The 23,345-nt window shown below is 44.8% G+C and overlaps 1 protein-coding gene across 2 annotated transcripts; it reads left to right on the forward strand.

Annotated features, from left to right (window-relative positions):
- The first annotated feature begins 588 nt into the window (after positions 1–588).
- EOMES (eomesodermin) lies at positions 589–5,529 on the forward strand. 2 transcript variants are annotated; one of them, XM_065832415.2, is made up of 6 exons: positions 589–1,378; positions 1,699–1,853; positions 2,138–2,259; positions 2,739–2,897; positions 2,984–3,045; positions 3,711–5,529. In XM_065832415.2, the coding sequence occupies exons 1-6, from the start codon at positions 642–644 to the stop codon at positions 4,444–4,446; spliced, it is 1,971 nt and encodes a 656-aa protein (XP_065688487.1). In that variant the 5' UTR covers positions 589–641; the 3' UTR covers positions 4,447–5,529. The 2 variants fall into 2 exon arrangements, with proteins under 2 accessions (XP_065688487.1, XP_071661034.1); XM_071804933.1 differs by having other exon boundaries at positions 3,768–5,529.
- The last annotated feature ends 17,816 nt before the right edge of the window (positions 5,530–23,345 follow it).

A 23,345-nucleotide genomic window follows, 5' to 3' on the forward strand; every position in this document is an offset into this window, starting at 1 on the left:
GAATTGTTTGAACGGCGCGACGGCCAGCGGGGGTTGACGAGGAGTAGTGTCACCCGCCCTGTCTCAGGGGCCCGGCGAATGGCCGCCCTCTCTCCGTGTTGGGTGTCCGTGCTAGGACCGGCTCTACCTCCCGTTTTCCCTTTCGTTCCCAACCCTCGCTCCCCGCCGCGGATCCTCCCCTCCGCGCCCGAGTCGCTGTGCGCCCGGGAGGACGGTGCCACCTCGGCAAAAGCTCTTTTTTTGGGGGGAAGGAGAAGTCGGGACCCCCACTGCGGCAACCGCAGGGTGACGCGGGAGCCCCCTCACTCCGAGCAGCGCAGGGGTACGTGGCGGGCTGGAAGACCCTATGGTAGCCGGCTGCGCGGAGGGGGGCCGGGGAGGGGACGCACACACTGGAGTCACAGGTGACTTGTTCCAATTAGTAGTTGTCTAATTAAATTAGTGTCACGCATCCCAGCCAATGGGCCGGCGGGGGTGGAGGGTGGCTATGAGACGGCCCGGCTCAAGCCCCTCCCCGCCGGCCCGAGAAGCCGGGCGCGCCGGTATAAATTGCCTCGGCCGATCCTGCCGCAGCGCTGCGCGGCCGCGTGTAGGGCTCGGTTCCGCACTCTGTGGGCGCTCCGCCGCATCGCTCACTGAGGATGCAGCTGGGCGAGCCGCTGCTGGCGGCGGGGACTTTGCCGGGCGCCCCCTTCTACCCGCTGGAGGGCGGCGGGGCCGGAGCGAGTCCTGGAGCGGGCGCTGGTGGAGGGTCCCGCGGGCCGCCCCGGCCGGCCTCGCCGCCGCGTCTCGACCTGGACAAGACGCCCAAGAAGTTCGTGCCGGCCCCCGCCATGCTCGGCGATGGGGAGGTGGGCGAGCCGCCCTTCGCCGCCCCCAAACCGGACGGCCGCAAGGCCACCCCCTGCGGGGAGGAGGAGCTGACCCCGGCCGCGGCCACCCGCTACTCCATGGACAGCCTCAGCACCGAGCGCTACTACCTGCAGTCCCCTGGGCCACCCGGGGCTGAACTAGGGGGGCCCTGCGCCCTCTTTCCATACCCACCGACGGCGCAGCACGGCGCCGTCTACCAACCGCCCGGCGGGCAGCGCTACCCCTACGGCTCGGTGTTGTCGCCGGGCGGTTTCGCGGGCACCGTCTGCTCGCCCGGCGGCCGGGGGCAGTTCGGTGGCGGTGGATACCAGTACGGGCAGGCGGCGGCCGGCGGACCCCTCTACGGCCCCTACCCGGCGGCGTCGGGCTCCTGCGGCGCGCTAGGGGCACTGGGGGTGCCAGCCGCTGGCCCGGGGTTGCGGGCGCAGGTCTTCCTCTGCAACCGGCCTCTCTGGCTCAAGTTCCACCGGCACCAGACAGAGATGATCATCACCAAACAAGGCCGGTAAGTGGGCAGGGGTTGGGCAGGAACGAAGGGAAGTGGTGGTGAGGGTGCCCAGGGTCGCTCCGCGCTCCCCGCGTGTGGGGAGTGAGCTGGTGAGCCTTTGCCCTCACCGTTGGTGGTACCTCCGGCCCGGGGGATACTTTTCCCTGAAAAGTGGCTCTCCCAGTGTCCCCACACTGGGTAGCCAGGAGATGAGGTGGGGATCGGTTTGGGCTCGCCGTTCGCACCCTTGGTCGCCTCGGTGTCAGGACAGACGGGGCAATCCGTGCCCCTTCCCTCGGCCCGTCTCACATGCGGTGTGGTTTTCCTCCTCTCTCCAGGAGGATGTTTCCTTTCCTGAGCTTTAACATCACCGGCCTCAACCCCACGGCCCACTACAACGTCTTCGTGGAGGTGGTACTGGCAGACCCCAACCACTGGCGTTTCCAGGGAGGCAAGTGGGTGACCTGCGGCAAAGCCGACAACAATATGCAAGGTAAGTGCGGGTCTTCAGGGGTCGCCCCACCGCCTTCCCCAGCGAATCAGCTTCCCGGAAAGGGTTCCCTCTCCGTCTCCCTTTGCATAGGTTTCGCCACCCCCGGCATCCTGCTGCGGGCAAAGCCGCACTTTTAAGGGTTATTTCCATCCCTGCACCCGTGATGTTAGAGGCTGTGTGGGAGAGGGGACATGGAGGTACCCGAGCCTGCCCTGCCCCGCTGCTCCGAGCTACCGGTGGTGGAACAAAGCCCGCCAGGAGCTTTACTGGTTTATCTTCCCCAGGCAACAAAGTGTATGTTCACCCCGAGTCGCCCAACACCGGGGCACACTGGATGAGACAGGAGATTTCTTTCGGGAAGCTGAAGCTAACGAACAATAAAGGTGCTAACAACAACAACGCGCAGGTAATTGGGGTGGGGGAGAGGCAGGCTTGAGGGGCTCTTGGTGGCTCGGGGCGGGGGGGAGGCTATGGGGTTTCAGGACTTTACAGCGTTTAATTGAGCTGCTAGATCGCTGTTCTCATGACTTGTTTCCTTCTTCAGCTGGATCGTGGATCTTGTTTTCTTTGCTTCTCTTTATGAAAGCAATTAGACATGCCAGAAATAGATGTGTGAATTTCTTTTTTTTTTTTTTTTTTTTAAGCAAATGTCTATCTCCGGAGTTGTTTAAGTGGAAGTATAGCTGATAGTTCTGGATTTCCTGCCTTTACAGATTTTAGTATATTGGTAATCTAGAGAAACAGGGCTACAACCCATGAATCATCTCCTGCTAACAGTTATAAGTGCTCCATTCCCTAGTCAAAACATAAAGTAGATATTTTAATATTAGATGCAGTTTGTCCAAAGATTTGTAAAGTTCTTGTCTCTTCTGTGGTTCCTTTTAGATGATAGTACTGCAATCTCTCCATAAGTACCAGCCTCGGCTTCACATTGTGGAAGTGACTGAAGATGGTGTTGAAGATCTGAATGATTCCTCGAAGACTCAAACATTTATTTTCCCTGAAACGCAGTTCATAGCAGTTACAGCATATCAAAACACTGATGTAAGCATAGGGGTATAACATGCTAAGAGTAAAATTGTCTTGTTGGTTCAACATCTCATCTTACTATATTCTGCTTTCACTTCTAGATTACCCAGCTCAAAATTGACCATAATCCTTTTGCAAAAGGCTTCAGAGACAACTATGACTCGTAAGTACACTTCTCTTGCAGACATCACTGTCTAGGGGGCACAATTTTGGCCTGGAATGTGTGTGGAAGAGCTCTTCTTTAGGCACAACTTCAGAAGTAGTTATGCTTCTACTGGCGCCTTTGCTAGCTGATGTGTTCCTTTCAAGGTCATTAAATGTCTGTTTGAATAATTAACTTTATTGTCCTGACAAACTGTCTCCCAACAGACCTCTGAATTTTGGTAGAAAATCTGTGCTGTTGCAGCCTATTTGGTCTGCAGATTGACAGTAATGTATTGGATATTTCCACAGAGCAGGCAGCTTCCCCAAATTGCCAGTAGAAGACTTGCCTAATGTTCACTTTCTACCATCAAATGGCCTTTGAAAAACTGGAGCTGTATATAGACAAGTATGGTTTCTGGGAGGAAGGTGCTGCACCTCATTTAAAATTAGTTGCCTGGCAGGTAACAGTGTATACTTACAGTAGTAATACTAAGAATTTTATATTGGTCTAGGAAAAACAAATAACTCTTGAGTCAGATAAAAATGAATGACCATCCAGTTAAAGCTAGTTCTGATTCTAATTAAGAAATAGCTTGGTTTCTTCCTGTTTGTGTTTTTATGTTGTCTTACTATCATTCTGGAATTGTAAAGAACAATGCTCAGTATTTCTCTTTTATGTTGTAGCATGTACACAGCTTCAGAAAATGACAGATTAACTCCATCTCCCACGGATTCTCCTAGATCCCACCAGATCGTCCCTGGCGCCCGATACAGCGTGCAACCGTTCTTCCAAGAACAGTTTGTCAACAACCTGCCCCCAGCCAGGTTTTACAATGGTGAGAGGACTGTCCCTCAGACAAATGGCTTGCTCTCCCCGCAGCAGAACGAAGAGGTGGCCAGCCCTCCTCAGCGGTGGTTTGTGACGCCTGTACAGCAGCCCAGTGCCAATAAATTGGACATGAACTCTTATGAGACGGAGTATTCTCCTAGCACCTTGCTCCCTTACGGCATTAAATCCCTTCCCCTTCAGACATCCCATGCTTTGGGGTACTATCCTGATCCAACATTTCCATCCATGGCAGGCTGGGGGAGCAGGGGCTCTTACCAGCGAAAAATGACAACAGGATTACCCTGGACCTCCAGAACAAGTCCTCCGGGTTTCTCTGAAGACCAGCTTTCCAAGGAGAAGGTGAAAGAAGAAATCAGCTCATCCTGGATAGAAACTCCACCCTCCATAAAGTCTCTAGATTCAAATGATTCTGGGGTCTACACAGGTGCTTGTAAGAGAAGACGGCTCTCCCCTAGCACTTCCAGCAATGAAAATTCCCCGACTATGAAATGTGAGGACATTAATACTGAGGACTATAGCAAAGACACTTCAAAAGGCATGGGCTACTACGCATTCTATACTAGTTCTTAAAGCATTCTTTTATTCCAATTGGCTAATTTTTTTCAGGGTGGCCTCGGTTTTTTTTTGCATTACAATTGCCAAAAAGACTCTTGCCTTCCACCTTGAATTGTTGTGTGCAATTCTAAAGAAGGTGCCAAAGCTTTGATTGTTGCAGGTAACTAAGTAGGGAAAGAGCAAACTGTGGTAGAATTCTTCCCCTTTTTTAGAAAAAAAACATATGTGGGAGCTATAAGCAGGAGTCTAGATTTTTATGATGTGGCTTATTTATTGGAGACACTAAAGTGTACAGTTCAGCTTGTCTCAGAGGCCTGATCAAATCTATGCACTCCTGAGCAAGGCAATGGGGGGGGTAGGATCCCAAATTTAATTTTCTTCCCTGCCTGCCCCTCTGATAAAAGGGAGTTGGGTTGCAGGGAGCTGCACAAATGCGATGTTCTGCTTTAGACTGAGCTGGCTTTTTCAACTCTTGTCTGCGGCACAATTGGTTGAGTCAGGCTTTCTGAAAGCTAAGGCTTTCTTAGGCAGAAGATGGCTAAAATAAGGCCAGCTTGCCAGGCAGTATTTTGACTTGGAGGTCTTGTTGCTAATGATGGGGGTTGTAATGACCAAATATAACTTAGTTTATAGAACTTGCATTAAAAAAAAAAAGCAGCCTCCATCCCCAAAGCCTAACCTTTACTGAGGTGGCCAAAAAAGTGTACAGTTGTGTTTTGTCTAGGTACACTGTAGAATATTGTGGAATAATGTATAAATAGTTGACCTATAGCTGTTCAGTCAGAAGGACCTCCAGTGGTGCTTTGAAGTTCAAAGGCTTTTTTTTTTTTTTTTTGGTTAATCAAACTTAGCATATGGAGCATTGAAAAAATAAAATTCTATTTACATGTATGTAAAGTGACTTTTTTCAGCTGCCCTGTACAAAACTGGAAGTGATGTAATTTACCCGCTCTTCTTGCCTATAGTTTCAGCCATTTTAAACTGATCAGCCCTAGAGCACTGGTGCACAGACTTCTTCCAACAAAACCCAGCTCTGTTTTCTTTTTCTATGTACATAGTAGTAACTTTTAATAAATGTGGTGGTGCCAGGGGTAAGGATGGGGGTGGCTCTCTGCCTCTTCTTTGCGTCTACTGAGTACCCAAGCTGGGGGGAGGAAAAGGGGGAAGAAGCACAATCCTTGGGGGCTGAATTGTCTCCAAATCTAGCCATCCTTTGCAAGTTTCTTCTTGCTGCTTAATCCCTTGCTCTGTGCTCAGTTGGGTGCTGCTAGTTCTATGTGTGTTTTTGATTTGGGATATTTTTGTTTGTAATATCTTCTCCTACTTTGCCACAGCTCTCCTATGTGTTCCCCCACCCTCTGAGCTTGATCCAAAAATCCGATGGCTCCTCTTTTTTCTGCTGTTGCCCCCTGTGCTGCGGGAAACGAGGTGTGAGCTCAGCTTCCCCTCCCGGGGAGCCACTTGTGAGCTCGGTTCGCCTTCCCCAGCAGCAGCGGGGCTGCCCCTGCCCGCCCCCTCCACTTCCCGGAACAAGGTAAGAAACTCCCTTGCCCGCTTATCTGGGGTGAAAGCCCCTCGTGGTAGGGCGATTGAATCCCGGCTGCGCGGCAGCAGGACCTTTCCTGAGGATATGCAGGCAGTAATGAGATTAAACTGTTAGCGGTGCCCGGCTGCAAACAAAATAAATCAGGAGCTCAGGTTGAGGCCCTCCCCGGAGGAGGTAACGATATCGGGGGGCGCTGACAGGGGCCTCCGGGCTGCTCCTCTCCTCCAGAGTGAAGAGTGGCGGATTTCCGAGGAGATTTCGATTAGTTCTTGACTTCTTGGTGCCAGACTCCGGCTCTGCGCATTGGCAAGAAAAACAAATCGGTGTCCCAGCAGCTCCGTACCTTCACAAGGAGCCGCACCCGATTTGGAACAGAAGGAGATCTGTGATAATTTTTAAGCGACGAGGGACCGAATTTATTTATCTATTTATTGTCAGTATTTTTTTCTTCTAAGTGAGGGATAACCCCTCCCCAAAAAAAGCTCCCTGGCAAGTCAGGCTGCCCCCCGTTTCCAGGAGGGGGTGAGGTGGCACGTTGGCCGCACCTCGCCCACCCTTCCCGGCTTGCAAGCGCCGATTATACAGCGCTGAGGAACGTGATGCCGCCGCAGTGTGTTATTAAAAGCTGTATATTTTTGCACCGCACACTTTAAAAGAACTTAATACTTGTGAAAAGTCCTCACACCGTTTAATAGAAACATAAGTGCCTGGCTGGCCCCAATTAACACCTTGTGATTATAATGCATTCCTAAAATGGGGTGTCAGACGCCAAATTGTGAATAAAGGTATCTAATTAATCTTCATAGGATGACACTGATAAACAACTCTATATTTAAATAAAGATCAAGGAACTGATTGCTTATTTGTTTACTTTAACGAAAGATAAAGTTAACTACCCTTGCACTTTGCTTCGTAATGTGATTTACTGAAACAAACAGCAGGCTCCGGGCAGAGAGCCCCGCCTAGCCTCAGCGGGCTTTTTATCTCGGGTTTGGAGGGAGGGGGTGACCCCGAGGATGGCTGCCCCTTCCTCCACAGCCCTGACACCCCCGGGGAAGGCGGGCGTGTGCCGGGAAACGCGGCAAACTTGCAGGAAGAAAAGGCTGTAAAAATGAAAAAAACCAAACAAACGCGCCCGTCGTCCCCGTCCCTGCAATTCTGGTAGCTCTGGCATGGAAACTGCGAGCGACTCCAAAACGACGGCTGGACGTGCACGGGGGGCAAGCAGGGTCTAGAGGAAAAATAAAAAAATAAAACCAGTTATTTACGCCATTGCGCTGGTGTGCAGTGAGGAGGTGAACTGTAAGCCTGACCGGTGATGCTGCAAAACCTAGTTCTCGGTTAAGGAAAATCCAGACCTCCGCGGCTGTCCGACGGAGTCCGCTCGCTTCTGCTTCGCTCCAGGCGGGCAGAGCCGGCGGCGCCTCCGCCCGCTCGGGGGGCTCCTCTCCCTGTACCCCTGCGCCTCGCCCGGCCCGCCGCTCCCGTGACACCGGGATACGCCGGTGCAAAGATCTGAGGCCGCGAATTAGTAGTTTTCTGGGATATTTCCCCAGCTTCATGTGCGTAGCATGGGTTTTGGTTTTAACAGCACGGACGCACGGCGGGTGAAATAAGGGCAGCGAAAAGGGGCTCATCCCAGGACGGTTGTGACCGCTCCTCGGCAAATACTGTTTTTGGGGGCTTTTTTATTCATTAAAGCAGGCTCGACAGCTCATCGCCTCTCCCGCCTGTGCTCTTTGCAGTGGCACGTCGGGAGCAACCTTCTCACTTTTTTTCCTCCCCCCCCCACCACAACGAAACTTCATCCCTCTCTGCTCGCCCGAAATTTTATCACTGCTGCCACACAACCAGGCGTGAAAACGAAACGACTCCAAATACCTTCTCCTTCCGATGGCGTCTTCCCGACCCTGTCGGGACAAAGGGGTTCCTTCCTCGGGGCAGCTGTCCCAGCGCTCTGGGGAGGAAGGAGCAGTTATTTTTCGGTGTATTTTCTCTTCGACTAATGCGATGGGGTTTTACTTTCGGTCTGAATTTTTGCTCCCACCTTCTCCAACGCTGCCTTCGCACCACCAACTGCTCGCTCATTTCCACCTCCTCTTCTCCAAGGGGAGCGCGGCGTTAACGGAGAGAGGGGCTTCCCGGGAATGGTTATTTCCTCAGCCCCCTCAGCCGCCGCCCTTCCCCCAGGTCCGCGGCGTCCGTGGCGGGAAAAGGTCCCCGACGGCTCATCGGGTCCTGCAGTACCGTTACATTTCAGAAATTCCCCTTCCCGTCGGGATTACCGGCTATGGGTGCCGGGGGAGCCGGCGGTGGGCGGCCGTGGGGTCCCTGTCTTGGGGAAAAAACGGTGCCAGGGGTTTGAGGCAAAGGAGATGGGGCCCGCCGGCACTTGCCTCGCACCTATCCACCCCTTGAAATCGAGTTTTGTCTCCACCGGTGGTATTATTATTATTATTATTATTATTATTATTATTATTATTATTATTATTATTATTATTATTATTATTATTATTATTATTATTATTATTATTTCACTGCGTGTCCCATGCTTTTTTGTACATGCAAAACCAGTTCCCCAATCCCTTAAGGTATCCGTAGCCCACTCCTCCGCTTCCAAAATCTCCATAGACCTGTTCATAATAATAAGAGTATAGCTAATATAAATATTAATCTAATCCTTATTTGAAGGATTTCAGTGCTTGCTGGATATCACAAATATGTAATCCAGGGGAGAATGACATTAGGTTGGAAGTGCGGAGTGCAAAATACGATTTGAATAAAATGATAGGGTATATCTAATATTTCCTTTAGGGAGTACTATACTCTGAGCTGTCACAACCGATTGTGTAAATAGACGAGACTGAGGGATGTGATCCTAATCATATTGATGAAACATTCATCTGAAAGACCGAGTGCAACCAGAAGGGACTCACTAGGAATACAATTAAATCCTAATCTGGGGAGGAGGAATCTTCTGCAAGCTTTCCTCTAACTCTGCCACCCTCTCCCCACTTTTCATTTTGGAGTCAAATAAAATGCAGCAGAAGAAGAGGAAATAAAGGAGAGATGGAGTGCTGGGTGGCTTGCCTGCCTGAAGGACTGCATTAACACAGGAAGCAATGGGTGGGAAGGAGGTAAATCTCCAGTCCTGACCCTGCAGATAATAATGAATTAAGGCCTGACTTTAATCACAGGAGTAACTACCTGCCTGCAGAGAGTTTCCACCTGTGAGTGGTGCTAAACAGGTGCAGAAGGCCTGTGCATCTGGAGGAAGATGACTTTTCCTACCTGGGATTTGAACATCAGCTCAGGCCCAGGCTAGTGAGTAAAATCTAGTCTTCTGTCTGTTGTATGCAATTTAGTTTCCATTTGCAGCAGGGGACAGATTTCTTGCTGATAATATTTATTAGCAAAAGGGTTATTTTCCAACCACCAGCTGGTTCCTATCTGGCCCTCATTGCCATGGTCTCAGGCTGCCTTTCAGTAGTGTAGCTCATTGGGTGAAATAGCACCAGGCAGATTGTCTTCATCATGAAAGAAATACATTAGCTACTGCTATTGGGGGAACAACCTATTTTGACCATTGTCCCTAAAAAGATGGTCTGAGAAGATGGATGGGAAAAGGCTCCCATTGTGGTTCCTGTAGCAGTATTAAAACCAGGCTGACTGCTTTTCATTATTTCTCGCTTTCTCGGGAGGCATCGAACAGGTGCATTTTCCTAATGTGTACCACCTTTCGGCTTATGTCACTAAGCTGGATTCACAGTATGAATGCCTGAATTCACATAATGATATTTAAAGCTTGAAAAGCAGCATGTCTTCTTCATCCTGCCACTGCTTAAAGTCAGGCTTCCTTTGGGTGTCTAAGGCTCAAATCTGATCTGATGTTTTTTAGAGCTTTTTCAAAGTAGCCAGTCTTGTGTCAACAAGATCAGGCAAAGAGTGAGGTGGGTTCCTTCTACCTGGAGTGTTCCCCATGCAAAGAATGGCCCCAAAGACAATGCCCAGTTCTCTTTTAGCAAGGCATGATATCTATAAATGAGAGAAAGGTATGCGGAGTGGGATGTCAGTTAACAAATCTGTAACAGGAGCTCTGTGGAAGTCCATATTCTCTTCCGCTGAAGTATGATCTCTGTAGTTTTATGGCTAACAGAAGGACTCTTATGGTTGAAGTAGGCACTACTAAAGTGGCTGTAATATAAGGCAGTATCATTTCAGCAGATTTGGGAATGGACCTTCATGTTAGGGTTCTTTTATTCTGTGATTTTATATACTTAGGGCTAAGGAGTCTGTTCTGTTATGATCTCTGTTTTTCTTACAGCAGAGTTAGGTTTTTGTAGTGTAGATCGGGCACTAATTGTTAAACTTCATGGAACAGTTACAATCCTAATTGTCCATAAAGCAATACAGTCTTTGTAAATTGCTTGATATAGCTGAAAAGTTACTTTGAGGAAGGAAACAATCTTTCTTGGTAAACTGTTTTGTAATGTATTAGCACTTGCTTGTTCTTAGTGATAAGTTCTCAATAGGAAAAATGTTATTACTTCCTTCTCCTTACTTCCTATGTCAAGTAAGAATATAAGAACATGCTATTCCTGCCCTAATGAAGGTATAGTTTGAGCAAGGAGAGCTCTTGAACTTACACTTCAGAGGACATGCCAGGCAAAGAAGACTTTACAGGAGCTATTCACAATAGCAGGTGAATTTTATCCTGTCTCTTACTCAAGACAGGACAGACAAAGCCTCACCTATGTAGCCCAGTCTCCATTGGGTAGCTTTGTGGTTTATGTTTCAAGATTATTATTAAGACAGCTCTTCTGTTAATTCTTTCAGCAAAGTCAGGGTTCTGCTCTGCTGCTTTTACATTGCAATTCCTTTGCAGGCTCATTTGAAAGGAAAGATCAGGTGAATTTCTTTTTTGGGTGGCAATGTGTTTGATCCAGAAGAAAAAATATGGCTAAAATTGTGACATTTGAGTGGTTTTGGTTTCTAAAGTTTGTGTCAGCAATGGTCTGAATAACAGATAAATATGCATTGTAAAGCTCAGTTTCAGATGTACAATATATTTCTCTACTTGATCTGCTTAAGTTATACGTACATAATAAACTTCTGGAAATGCCTGCCGTCAGGATGGGCCAGTGAGTAAGGGTAATAGATTGGAAGTGGAGAATCTGGTTATTTTCAGATAAAATCTCTAATTCAGTTCACTGCGTAGCAGCAGAAATGCTTGTGCTGGTGTTCAGCAGAAAGAAGAAACAGAATGTAAGAACAAAAATATATTGCTGCCAGGGGTGCTGGCGACTGCTTTCACCAGTTTAAGCAGCAGTACTCATGTTTGGGTTTTTGTTGTTGTTTGTATTTTGTTGTTGCTTTTCCCCACAATAACAGGACATGGCAGCTAATACCTAGATGGTGAAGTCGCTGACCAAAGTCGTGGCCAGTTTAAGTACCAGTCTTCATAAGAATGTAAGGTGCTTGGTATAAACGCCGTGTCTGGAAATTGTTGAGGGGACTTTCTGATTGGGTAGAGATGCTGCAGTGGTACAACCACAGCATTCAGGTAGCTATGGCAGTACAGTCAAGCATAGGTTTACACCACCTCTTCTACCCCACAACAGATGTCCAGGGACATGCACTTGCTCCATAGTTTACGTCGTAGGCTGAATGTAATTTTAGGACTGTATAAATGTAACTGTTCCTACATTCATACAGTCCTAAAATTAAATTCGGCCCTTCAAAGGCAAGCATGAGGCTGATGTGGCCCCAGGTGAAGATGAGTTTGACACCCCTGCCATTGGTACGAGAAAATACAAGCTCCCCATTTTTGCTCTGCTACAAAGGCTTTGTCATTGCATAGTATAATGGCATGTGTGTAATAGCCTTAGTATGGTTTCTGCTCTCAAAAATTATGATTATGATGTGGGTTCAGTTCTTATTTCCGACAGTCTCATTGAGTGAGAATACTTAGGGAGATGCAATTCCCCTGGAAATGTCCTGAAATATTAGGAGTTCCACAGCAGTATTTTTGATCAGTAGCTGCAAGAGGGATGCTCTGTGGCAGGCTGCTTTCCATTTTATGTTTGGAGTGGTTATCTAGTGGAACAAGGGGTGTGTTTGTCTCACCACAAAAGAAATGAACAAACAAACAAAAGGTATTAGGGTATTTCACTGGAGAGTTAAAAAACGAAACAGAACAAACAAACAAACCCAATGAACATTGATGGAATTGCTTTGAACTGTGGAGTGATGATGGATTTCTGCTAGACTGGGTTGTGGGTGTTTTTGATGGCTAGGGGAGTTGTCTGTGTCTCCCCCTGCTTTAAGTTGTACTGAGTCTCTGTAGGGGAGCATGGAGAGTACCAGGCGAGAGGCAATGCCTTTGTGGTGTTTTCTCAACCTACCCGGGGACTGGAGCTTAAAAAGAAAAAACAGATGTCTTTTCTTGTTGGTGGGGTATTCTCCAAACCAGGATTCGTAGGGAGAGTCAAAGCAGCAGCAATCAGGACAAACTGTGTTCCTCCACCCTATTCACTTCAATCAGATTTGATCTGCATCATTCTCCACGGTGGTATTAATACTGTTAGGCTGAGAAGTGCTAATGGCCGCCCATAATGTTTAAAGGTCACTGAAGTATGGGGTGAAAACGCTCTATAGAAAAACTTAAAGATTGGCCATAACCACACCTAAAAAAAATCCTGATGGAGACTAAGTGGATTAACTCTCTCTTTTGTCTGACAGTTAAGCTCCTCTATTATAACAGCTACAGAGGTTAAGAGCTAGGCCAAAGCATCTCCTTATGGTATATCTTTATTGAAGAGGAAGGGTGAAGCTATGGGAGGGGGTTTGAGCTCATTTAAGGTTTCACTTACTGCTGAGAAAAGAGAAAGGTTCTTATCCTTCCTTAGACTTTCCTTTTTATGCTTGGCTTGTGGGTCCACTTCTTACCTTGTACCAGCTGTGGGGCTCATGAAACCACTCTGTGAGTCGATTAATTTTACACACTTGGCAGAAAACACATCCAGGAAAAATGGATGGTTGCATTCTGATAGGTTCACGAATTGAATCAGCTCAACTAAGACCCAACAAGAGTCAGAGACAGTGAAAAGGAGAGGACAGGATTACATGGCCCAGACCAGTGGAGAAAGGAGTTGTAAGCAACCTCCCAGGGTCTGTAGGAAGAGGGCAGGATTTGCCTTTGGTATAACCTTATGTTGACGTAATTTGTGAAAATGTAGCTTTGTCATTCAAAGAGACAAAACTCTCTTCTTCAGATTAAAAGGTGTTTCTCCAGGCTGTTCCTTCAGAGTGTCCAGAAAGGGCAAGGTCCATGGGAAAGAATTGCAAAGTCACTTGCTGTGTCATGGCTGTAAGAAATATGGGCTGATCAGGTAGGCAGAGGTGACTGAGAACATAATAATGCAGATATCGCTTGTGGTGCATGACCTTTCTTGTGCAGGCTGGTGGCCTTACCGTATAGTCATGATCACCCAAATTTAACTCTGCAATGCCTCTCAGGATAGGTTTCCTGGGGCTAATTTGGAAACAGGACATATGTATTAACACTTTTTGGCTCAGACTCTGGAAGATTATTTCTTTAGGTTAGCTTGCTCAAGGAATCCACAGGAATGGGTTGTATTTGTGTCACTTGCTCAGGGAAGTGAGGAGTTTGGTATATTTCATCGATAGTAAACTACATTAAGAAAATACCTTATTTGATGACAGTGCTTTCTCCTCCCAATAAGAAGCAAGCATTCACGGCCAAATATGAAAATCTGTTCCTGCTTGTTAAGGGGGCAAAATGGGCAACTTCAGACAAAAATATGATTTTGACAATGTTACTAAATAAAATACATACTGGTGTGAAATTTCCCTGTGTAGACTTGAGACCTCCTAGAGCTAGCAGTAAAAATGCTAGCATTTGTGAGATTAGTTTGCAAGCAGTCAATGCCCAACTGCAGGGAAGGTGCTCTAAGCTGAAAAAGCTATTAAAAAGGTGAAACACTGAAATAAGTGGACAGGACAACAATTCTACTTGGAAGAACCCAAGTTGTGAACTGAAGTCTTCAACACTGGATTTCAAAGGGGATTTTGCAAAAGTGAAAACCATTGAAATCTGTTTATGATATTAACACTGCATTATTTTAACTCGATTTTCCTAACCCTCTACCTACCTTTGTTGGTAAGGAGGAATTGCCTTTAATATTTTTACTATTTTAGGGAGATCTTCTCCATTACTCTTTGCACCATAGTTTCTGTTTTCTGAGACATATATATCTATAGCTAGGACAGATGCAATAGAAAATGCACTGAATGGTCAATATATTAGACCCTGCCTACAAGAAAATGTCTCTTTCATTGGTGGGATTAAGCTACAAGTGGAGAAAGCTACAATCCAGTATGTGAGTAGCAGGTTGTGCTATGAAGAGTAATTTGATAAACTAGAAGGCTGTTATTAAGGACTGGTTGATTGAGAGAGGGTACATGAAGTACTGCTTAGGCAACATCAGGTTTGTTGACTGTCATCTCGCAGGACACTTGGAAACTCCAGCCAGTAATAATTGAGAAGAGAGGGAGATGAGTGCTGAATTGTGTGGTGGCTACGTAAGCCAGTGTAAGTGGCTTGCAGAAATCTTTGTCTCATTTCAAAAAGACCATGAGGGCATTCAGGATCAGAGGGCTGTAATTCTTCAGTCTTAAAACACAAAAATGCAGTAACGATCCTTTGTTCTTGACCTGGTCTTGCAAAACTCTTGGTTCAGTAAGTGACACGTGGCTGTTGCTGGATAAGTTTCCAGAGATTTGTCACTATAGGTGTATCAGTAGCTATAGAAGTATTCCATAGATACAGCTGAATGTTGTAACTGTGTTGCATCTCTGATGCATGCTCTGAAGAAGACCTGGACAGATCAGGACAGACAGCAGTGAGGACAGATGTTCCTCCTAAAATTAGGTGAGGGCTTATAACCTGTCGTCGTCAAACTCAACACTGGAATTAGGGCCAGAAAGTGCTAAACTCTGGGCTAAATGCAGAAGTTTCAAATGAGAACTTCAGTAAACCAAATGGTTATAAATTATCATGAGCTGGAGGTGAAATTATACCTTGTTTAAGCTCATTAGAGCCCACAGAAGAGATCTTTTTGGAGGAAAGGGAAGGAATCTCACTGTCTGCATGGTACTGCTTGCAGTAACTTGCAAAACTTCAAAACGTCTGACGTAACTGGAGTTGAGCTAAGAGACTAAGCCCACTCCTGCTCATACCTTTGATATACTTCCTTCTTGTATTCGAACTCAGGAGTAAGGAGCTCTCTGTTTATCCATGCTGGCCTTCCACTATGTTTGCTTGACTTCCTGGATGCAGGAATGGGCTGTCTTGTGCTTTGAGGAGTTTGTCCTTGAAGATCCAGCCAGCTCTCAAGGGCTTTCTCTTTACTTTACACAGCAGTCTTCTATAAGAGTCTACCAGGAAGATCCCTGAACAAGCTGAATTCTGCTCTCCTGAAATGCCAGCTTGTAATTGTACTGCCCATTACTTTTTTTTTTTTTTTTTTTTTTTAAGAAGTTCAGAAGATTCATCAGTCACCTGCATCAAGAAATTACCATCAACACAGATCAGAAATCTGGATTGCCTGTGACCAGCTGTATTACCTTATCTGCAGATATTGCGGTGGTTCTCCTCCCCAGTGAGTACCAGTGGGGACTAGAGTTGGAGTACCAGCTCACGGAGCTTTCAAATGAAGGCTTCTTCTACTTCTCCTCCTTGCTCAGGAGGTCTGTAGCAGGCACCTAGCACAACATCATTCACATTGAACTGTTCTCTGATCCTTAGCTCTAAGGTCTTGGCTACCTCATCACTCGTTTCAAGCAAAGCAGTGTGTGTTGCAGCCAGCCCTTTGCACAGATTGAAACCCATCCATGTTCCTCACCTTCCCAGACTGGCTTTTCTCAAAAGCCTGTATCTATCCATTGCAGCAATCCAGCCAGGTGAGCTATTTCACTGAGTCTCTGTAATCCTCATGAGATGCTACCAAGCAATCTCTTTTCTATGATTTGGTTCAGATCCACGTCACTTTCTCTAGGTTCCTTTGTGACTAAAAGTGCTGCTTGTTGGAGCTACCTTATTCTCATTCCTTCTCTCCCTCCCTGAGTACTCACCTTTCTTTCAGCAGTATGTTCCTTGTTCTTGTCTTCTTCTTCATTAAATAAATGGTAGTACTAAATGCACTTTAGTCTCTTGTTGCACTAGTCATGTTGTAGTATAGGAACTGGATACTCTAGCAGCCCTTGAGTATGTTACTCTTTCGAGCCTTCAGGGGGTCCTGGTTGAGGTACTGAGTCTTAGCACTGCACCACTTCAAGTACCCATGCTGTGATGTTTGCTTTCTGGAGGCAGAGGTAGATGGAACTGGTCCTCACATTGCTTGGCAGTAAGGTCTTGGATGGATGTCCTCTAGCCTAAGGGGCTGGTATTCCCAAGGGTGCTTTTGCAGTCATGTCTGACTGGTGTGGAAATCCAGTTCTGTCTGCTCATCAGTGACCTGCATGAAGATGCAGGCTGAACTGACAACTTTGAAGTTGATGGGATGCTTCAGTAACAGAAAAAGGAAGGGTTGACTCTGGTGGTTGTACATAAGAGAGACAGAAGTTGGAGGCCCAGATCAGCATTGAAAGGCCCATGTTGTGGGTAAATGTCCCATCCCTGGAGACATTCAAGGCCAGGCTGGATGAAGCTCTGAGCAACCTGACCTAGTTGATGATGTCCCTGCTCACAGCAGGGGGATTGGACTAGATGACCTCTGAAGGTCCCTTCCAACCCAAACTACTGTATGATTCTACGATTGAGTACTGGGAGCAGAAGAGGGGCAGGAAGGTACTGAGGGAAAATCTAAGCTGACTGCGGAAGGTCAGTTGCAGAGCAGTGTGAAGAGGTAATACCCATCAAAAAAAAGTCTGCTGAAAGAATGTACCTTTCAAGATTTGTCATAACTGATGAGCTTTTATTAAGCAAAATTATTGCATGGAAACTTAATGGTTTATGTCATGTGCTCCTATCACCTTTTTTAATCTCATGTCAAGTGCCCTAAAACCAGACTTACCATTTTATGGAACTATGGCTATAAACACTGTGTTCCTATTTTAAAGTAGAAATGTTGGTAATCGTCAGGAAGTCGCGCTCAGTCCTCAGTCACAGAATTATCAATGTCACCACGTGTGTTTGAAATGGCATGAATTTTGAATGCTATTAATAATAAGCAAAATGCACCTTCAATTTATATTTTGCCATTGCATGGAAAACTCACAGAATGCTGTAAGGTTTATAAATTATTACAGCCTCACAATAATTGTATTATGCTATAGTATCAGAAAACTAATGCCAAGAAAACCATTTATTGAACCAAAGAAGTCGAAGTAAAAATAAAAGGTGCCAGTCTGCCTGGCAAATAAGGGCATTGTATTAACCAAACCGAAAATCCAATTGAAGTTTCTATAGAAATGCAGCAGCCTCCTACAGCAGTTGCTCCAAAATAATGTGTAATATAATGAATAAGACAGGACATCCACTTTCTTTTAAACAGAAACATTCTGGTATCATGTCTGAGTAGAATAACCTTGCTTATGGGATTAAATGGGCTGAATTCTGAGTGAAAGGTTTTATCTATCTAATCTATCCTATCTATCCTATCTATCTATCTATCTATCTATCTATCTATCTATCTATCTATCTATCTATCTATCTATTCCCAAAAGGGCTTGAAATGTTTCAGATCAAATGACTTTGAATGTTTTGTGCCAATGTAGATTTTTGTGGAAGAGTCTGATTTTCTGACCTCAGCCTACAACTGTAAGAGCATGTTTAGCTTGCCGCCTTATGACAGTACTCATTAGCAAATAGTATCTTGGGTTCATTGCTATTTTTTAAGAGCAGCATTTCATGTGATAGGAAAACTTTCACTGAAGTGGATCAGTTGGAGCCGGCTCAGTGGTTCCTGTGTCTGCTTTCCGTTGTGCTTTCTGTGTAATCTTCTGACACTTTTGACTGTTTCCATTCCAAATGAACGGAATTCCATTGGAATGGATTTGGAATTCCATTCCAAAATACAATGCTATGTTCATTTCTAGTACAATCTTGAAAGTCTGTTGTGTTTTCCTGTGGGTCAGACAAAATAATTGAGCTGCTGAACTCTGAAAGTTGTTCATGCTTTTCTCAGAGATGGTTCTGAGTAGAACAGGTACCTTTGGTGCCCTTGCTCTTGATGAAAATGTTTGACTTAAATCCCTAAGGCAGCTACAGAGCGGTGAAAAAAAAAGACGTGACTGTATAAAAAATTAAGTGGTCAGCACTTCCCAGGAACAGGTCTTTGAGCTGTAGCATTTAAATGCCAAATCAGGATTTTTTCTGGACATCCAATCATGTAGCACGAAGCCCAGCACAGAGTCATGTCAGGATGAAGTGCAAATGAGTTGCATATGAATTCTCTTTGCTAATGCAGGATCTTGGTCCCTGTTACGTACCACTTGTGTACTCCTCTGAACTTCCTTTCAGCATTTGAACTGGAAGTTTCTGGACCCATCAGGAGTCACTTCATCAGGGCACAGTGTTTCTCACTGCTGAAGATATCCTATCTTGCTTCATGTTAAAGAATACTTTGTAACGTGTCAAAAATAATCTCCAAATTGTGTAGCTGTAGCTGTTCCTGCTTATAAGAATTACCATGTCACATAACACAGGATAAACCCATGAGGAAGCTCTCCCTGGTGTGCAAGAAGGTTTCAGGTCACAGCCTGCAGGGTTTTTTTAAGCATGTAGCCTCAGATTCCAGCTTCAATGCAGCAACTCTGACAGGGTTTGCAGGTCTGTTTTGTGGCCTTGCAATTCTAGCTCTTCTAATTTCACACTTAAAACATACATACTCCATTCAGTGTAGCAAGGGTTATTGACCATCTAGCATACTCATAAAGATGCAAAGAGTGTGTATACACATGAAGCGCAATGACACGGCATGCAGCCTTCCTGATACTATCTGGAAAAGGCAAATAAAGGAGTGTGGGTAGGAGGAAGATACAGATACTTTGGAGACACAAGTAGGAAAACTTTTCCTGTAGCAGTAGAATTCTGACTGAAATATGAGACTTTCCAATGCTAGGGTTCCTTCTGGCCAGGTAAGAGAGATGCTGCTGCAAAGGACGAGATAGGGCAACCTGCACACTGAAGTAGCACTTACCTGTATGAGGACTCTCACTGAATGCTATTTATTCATGCATCCCTATTGAAATTGATATGAGTAGAATACGTTGATTTTGGCCCTAGATTAGTAACATAAAACTGTATCTTTTAAAAATGGATCTGAACAGAGAGGTACGGTCCAATGCTGCACTGGCTCTGAGACTTCATTGGTTTGAGGGGATTTGGAATTTTTGTTTTGGCAGGGATTTTTTTAGGTGTGTGGGGTGGATGGGAGAAGAACGTGACTATTTTTCTTACAAATCTAATAAGAAAACAATTAGCTTAGAAGAGGAGAAAAAGAGTCTGCTCCCTTAGGTGTTATCTAAGATGCTGCCTTTTTCTCTAAGAAATAGAGCTTTCATGTGTTATATTACATCATAGCCCCCCCAAAAAATGCGTATCTTTTGCCTGGGGTGAGCAACTCCTGAGATTTCTGAAGTCAGGCTAGTACATTAACACCTTAGATTTAGGTAGCGCACGGCTACAAGCAAATGTCTTTGGATGACAGAAGCAAATCAGACACTGCTTTTGTATGTCACAAGGGATTATACTATTTTAGTGCTATGCCCTTTGGCTTTACAAATGCACCTGTAGTGCTCCTGTGGTTAGTGCAAAGAATCTTGGTAGAATTAATTTACTATAGTTGTTTCGCCTTTGTAAATAGCAAATGTTATAACTATGTATACAAACAGCTTTTCAAACCTCACATGTATTGCTTGCAGCAGTTCATAGATAGGGAAGGCTTTTGTTCTTTAACGCTAGCACTGTGTTCAGCAATGTACTTTTTCATCCACAAAAGGTGTTTTTTGTGGAAGCAGGAAGAATTTATGGCAGTGTCTGGGCATAAGGTAAATGGAGATAAATTCTAGGAAAGCTAAAGGGAGATCACCAGGTACAGATGTTGGCTGTGCCTTTGCAAATCTGCAAAATTCTAATCTGATTTAATATGATCTGCTGTGTTATTTTTTATTGGAATAAATGACTGAGAGCTCATAGTGTTTATGTGACACTGTCATACTGTAGCAAACTATTAACCATTATCTGGCATTTTGGGAACAGAGAAGCTAGACTATCAAATATGACAGCAAATAGCTGTTGCTTTGAACCTTTTCAAGAGACGGGGGGAGCTAAGTGTCTGTAATATCAAGAAGGTTTTAATTTTACCAATATCCCCTGCTTCCTTTTTATTACCTACAGAGAGGATTTAAAAAAAAAAAAAGAATTCTCTAATTTTGACAGTTTTGTGGTTGGGTTGTTTGTTTATTTTTTACATGACATGAAGATGTTGTCATGTCATGATATTAGACAGTGTGCTGGAACACTCACTGTGCTCATTGTAGTCCAAATCTGTTTCACAAAATCAACAGAAGACGAAAATGTAAAAGCAAAGAAAAAAGAATAAGAGAGAGACTGTGACTTGTAATAAGACCAGGTGGCCTTCTAATAATCTTGCTATTATAGAAAAATCAGTTCAGCATATGAATTGATTAGATGTTCCGAGACCTGGTACATTTTAATCAATATCAGCTGCTAAAGCCATAGGTTTTTAGCTGACTTTTTAATCTGAGTCTTCTAGGAAAAGACTACATAAAATAACCTTACCTAAGCCAGGCTGTTGGGGTTTTCTTTTTTTTTTTTTTGGTACTGCAGAGGTTGGAAAAAGTGGGGCAGAGAAAGAAAAGGAGATACAAGAAAGCTGTTTAAAGCAGGAAAATACTTGAAAGTTTTGTGCTTCGGATGTGTTAGCATTTTGCTGAAGGTGGTAGGGAGTTAGGCTGAAGGTCCAGCCTGGTTTGTCAGGTCGTCTCCCAGGATCAGTAGCAGTGTGGGTTCCTGTGTGTCAAGGTGGATCATAGGAACATTGTGGTTATGTGGCATTAGGCCAAATGTCCATCTTGTCCAGTATGTTGTCTCTAGAGTGCTAATAGCAGAGCATAAGATATGTTACAGATGAATGGTTCTCCTGAGAGCTCCCAGCAATCAGATTTAAGGATCTCCTGAGCTATTTCTGGACTGTCATGCTTAACATTTCCTTCAGGTGGTTTAATCCTTTAAGCGAATCTCATTCCCCATAGGAACCTCTAAAATTCTGCAGCCTGATGTTGCAAAGGTTTGGTTGCAGATTTCCCCATTGGAAATGTTAACTCACATTGCTGCAATTCATTCCTTTCAAATCACTTCTAGTAATCATCAGTGCCAAATGAAAAGCACTCCAAAAGTGCAAGTGGGATTTGCTTATTCTCTTATTTGACATACCAGGAATGGCCCCTCTGTGGCTGATTTTATATACGATTTTAATGTTCTCATTTTTCCCATCCTAAGCTTCTTTTTGCTAAATAGCCTTTACATCCACCCAGTGCTTGAGTTGAATCAGAACATAAACATAATTGTATGTAACAGACTTCTATTATTTGTTTCTAGAGCTGCAAACCTCAGGTACTTTGGGGTACTGAGCTAGGACATAAGTATTTCACCTTTTTGCTGTTTGTTATTCATTATTACAAATGTAATCGAAAATATTAAAGCCTGAAGTTAGGTAACTCCAACAGATATCTTGTATTAGTGGTAGCCTGTGATATTTTGGGGTACATTGTGCTTACTACTCATATCTGAATTAGTGAGAATTGTGAATGCCCCGATCCTGAAGACAGGCTATTTGTTTGGAAGGATAAACGCTCTTGAAGACTTACAAGTGGACAGACACACTAGTAAGGTTTTAATTCCCTTCATCTCAAACCACAATGAGCTCTCTTCCAGTCATCCTGTGAGTATCTAGGAGGTTTCTGTTCGTCAGTATAATCTAATTATTCACATTATTACAAACTCAGAAGGGTTTTCCTTTCAACAGCGTGAACTGGGATTTAACTATTTTATTTTATTTTATTTTATTTTATTTTATTTTATTTTATTTTATTTTGTTTTGTTTTGTTTTGTTTTTTATATATATATACATGTGTATATACATATATATATACACGTATATATATACTTAATGTCATGACAGTTTCCGCAACTTTGACTTCCAAGGCATGCAGGTAAACCATAACTGTCAAATTTTACTCGAGTTTGGAACTGGGATAAACTCTCCAAGGTATATTTTACCACAGAGCAATCCGTTTGTGCAAGGTGTATCAGTGCAAGACGTCAGCTGTGTTTGCTCCCAGCCTGGATGAGAACAGAGGACTTTTAACCCAGGGGAAGAGTTGTTCAGAGCGTGTTTGTGCAGAGGAACAGCTTGCTGGGCTGAGGCACTTTGCCTCCGTGCGTGTGGCTACAGTGCCCTCTTGTGCGAGTGAGCGCTGGTGAATAGCGGCTGATGCAGAAGGTCTCTCCAAAACACCTGCCTGCCGGAGAAGGAAAGAAATCGAAGAAAAAAATCCTCCTGCTGTGGCCATTTGCAGCTGGGTTTCAACCACCAACCATTAGTTTGGTTCTGTGATATGACGCAAATATAAGGGGACAGGCTTTGGGGTTTTACATCTTAAAATGGGCTTTCTATTCTGCTCGTATTTTAGCATTAGCTGGAAGATGAACAACTGACATTTTTGTTGTGGTGATGGCCACAGGACCTGTCATGGGCAGGAGCTCCTGGTTGTGCTAGATGCTGTCTCCACACTCAGAGGTAGGGCCCTTGCTGGGCTGTGAAGCTTTAATTGTGTAGGAAAAATAAGTAACAAAAACTGGCTATTCTTTTCAGCAATACAGAAATTTCCTCCTTACCCCACCCCAAACTTGACATCTGCATTTCATCTGCCTCTGAAATTAGAGAGATTGAATTAATAAGTCTTGACTGGAAAAAAAGAAGACAATTTCAAAGGAAGAAAGGGCACAGTGATCAGAACAAAGTGAGCAGGACAGACCCAGGAGGGTTTTGACACATTATAATTTGAAAATGGCAAAGCAAAAATCTACTGTGACCACAGTGTTTCAGGGTTACTGTAAGCCAAGAAAAATACATGCCTATGTAAATAAGTTTGACCATGACACTGAAAACTGAAGGATCTGTCCTATTCATTTGATCAAATGTTTTTTGATCATTCTAAAATTATAGCTACCTTTCTGAAGGTATAATTCATGACAAAACTGTAAGGAGTGAAAAGTGACAACTAAGCAAGAAAATTGTGATTATATTACCAAGACTTA

This window comes from Patagioenas fasciata, chromosome 2 (assembly GCF_037038585.1).
Source record: "Patagioenas fasciata isolate bPatFas1 chromosome 2, bPatFas1.hap1, whole genome shotgun sequence".
NCBI lineage: Eukaryota > Metazoa > Chordata > Aves > Columbiformes > Columbidae > Patagioenas > Patagioenas fasciata.

What these genes read in the sequence shown, in the direction of transcription:
- EOMES (XM_065832415.2), top strand. Translation starts at nt 642, where the DNA reads ATGCAGCTGGGCGAGCCGCTGCTGGCGGCGGGGACTTTGCCGGGCGCC. An exon ending in ATCATCACCAAACAAGGCCG is followed by an intron (nt 1,379 to 1,698) that starts GTAAGTGGGCAG and finishes TCCTCTCTCCAG; the next exon opens with GAGGATGTTTCCTTTCCTGA. An exon ending in CAGCATATCAAAACACTGAT is followed by an intron (nt 2,898 to 2,983) that starts GTAAGCATAGGG and finishes TTTCACTTCTAG; the next exon opens with ATTACCCAGCTCAAAATTGA.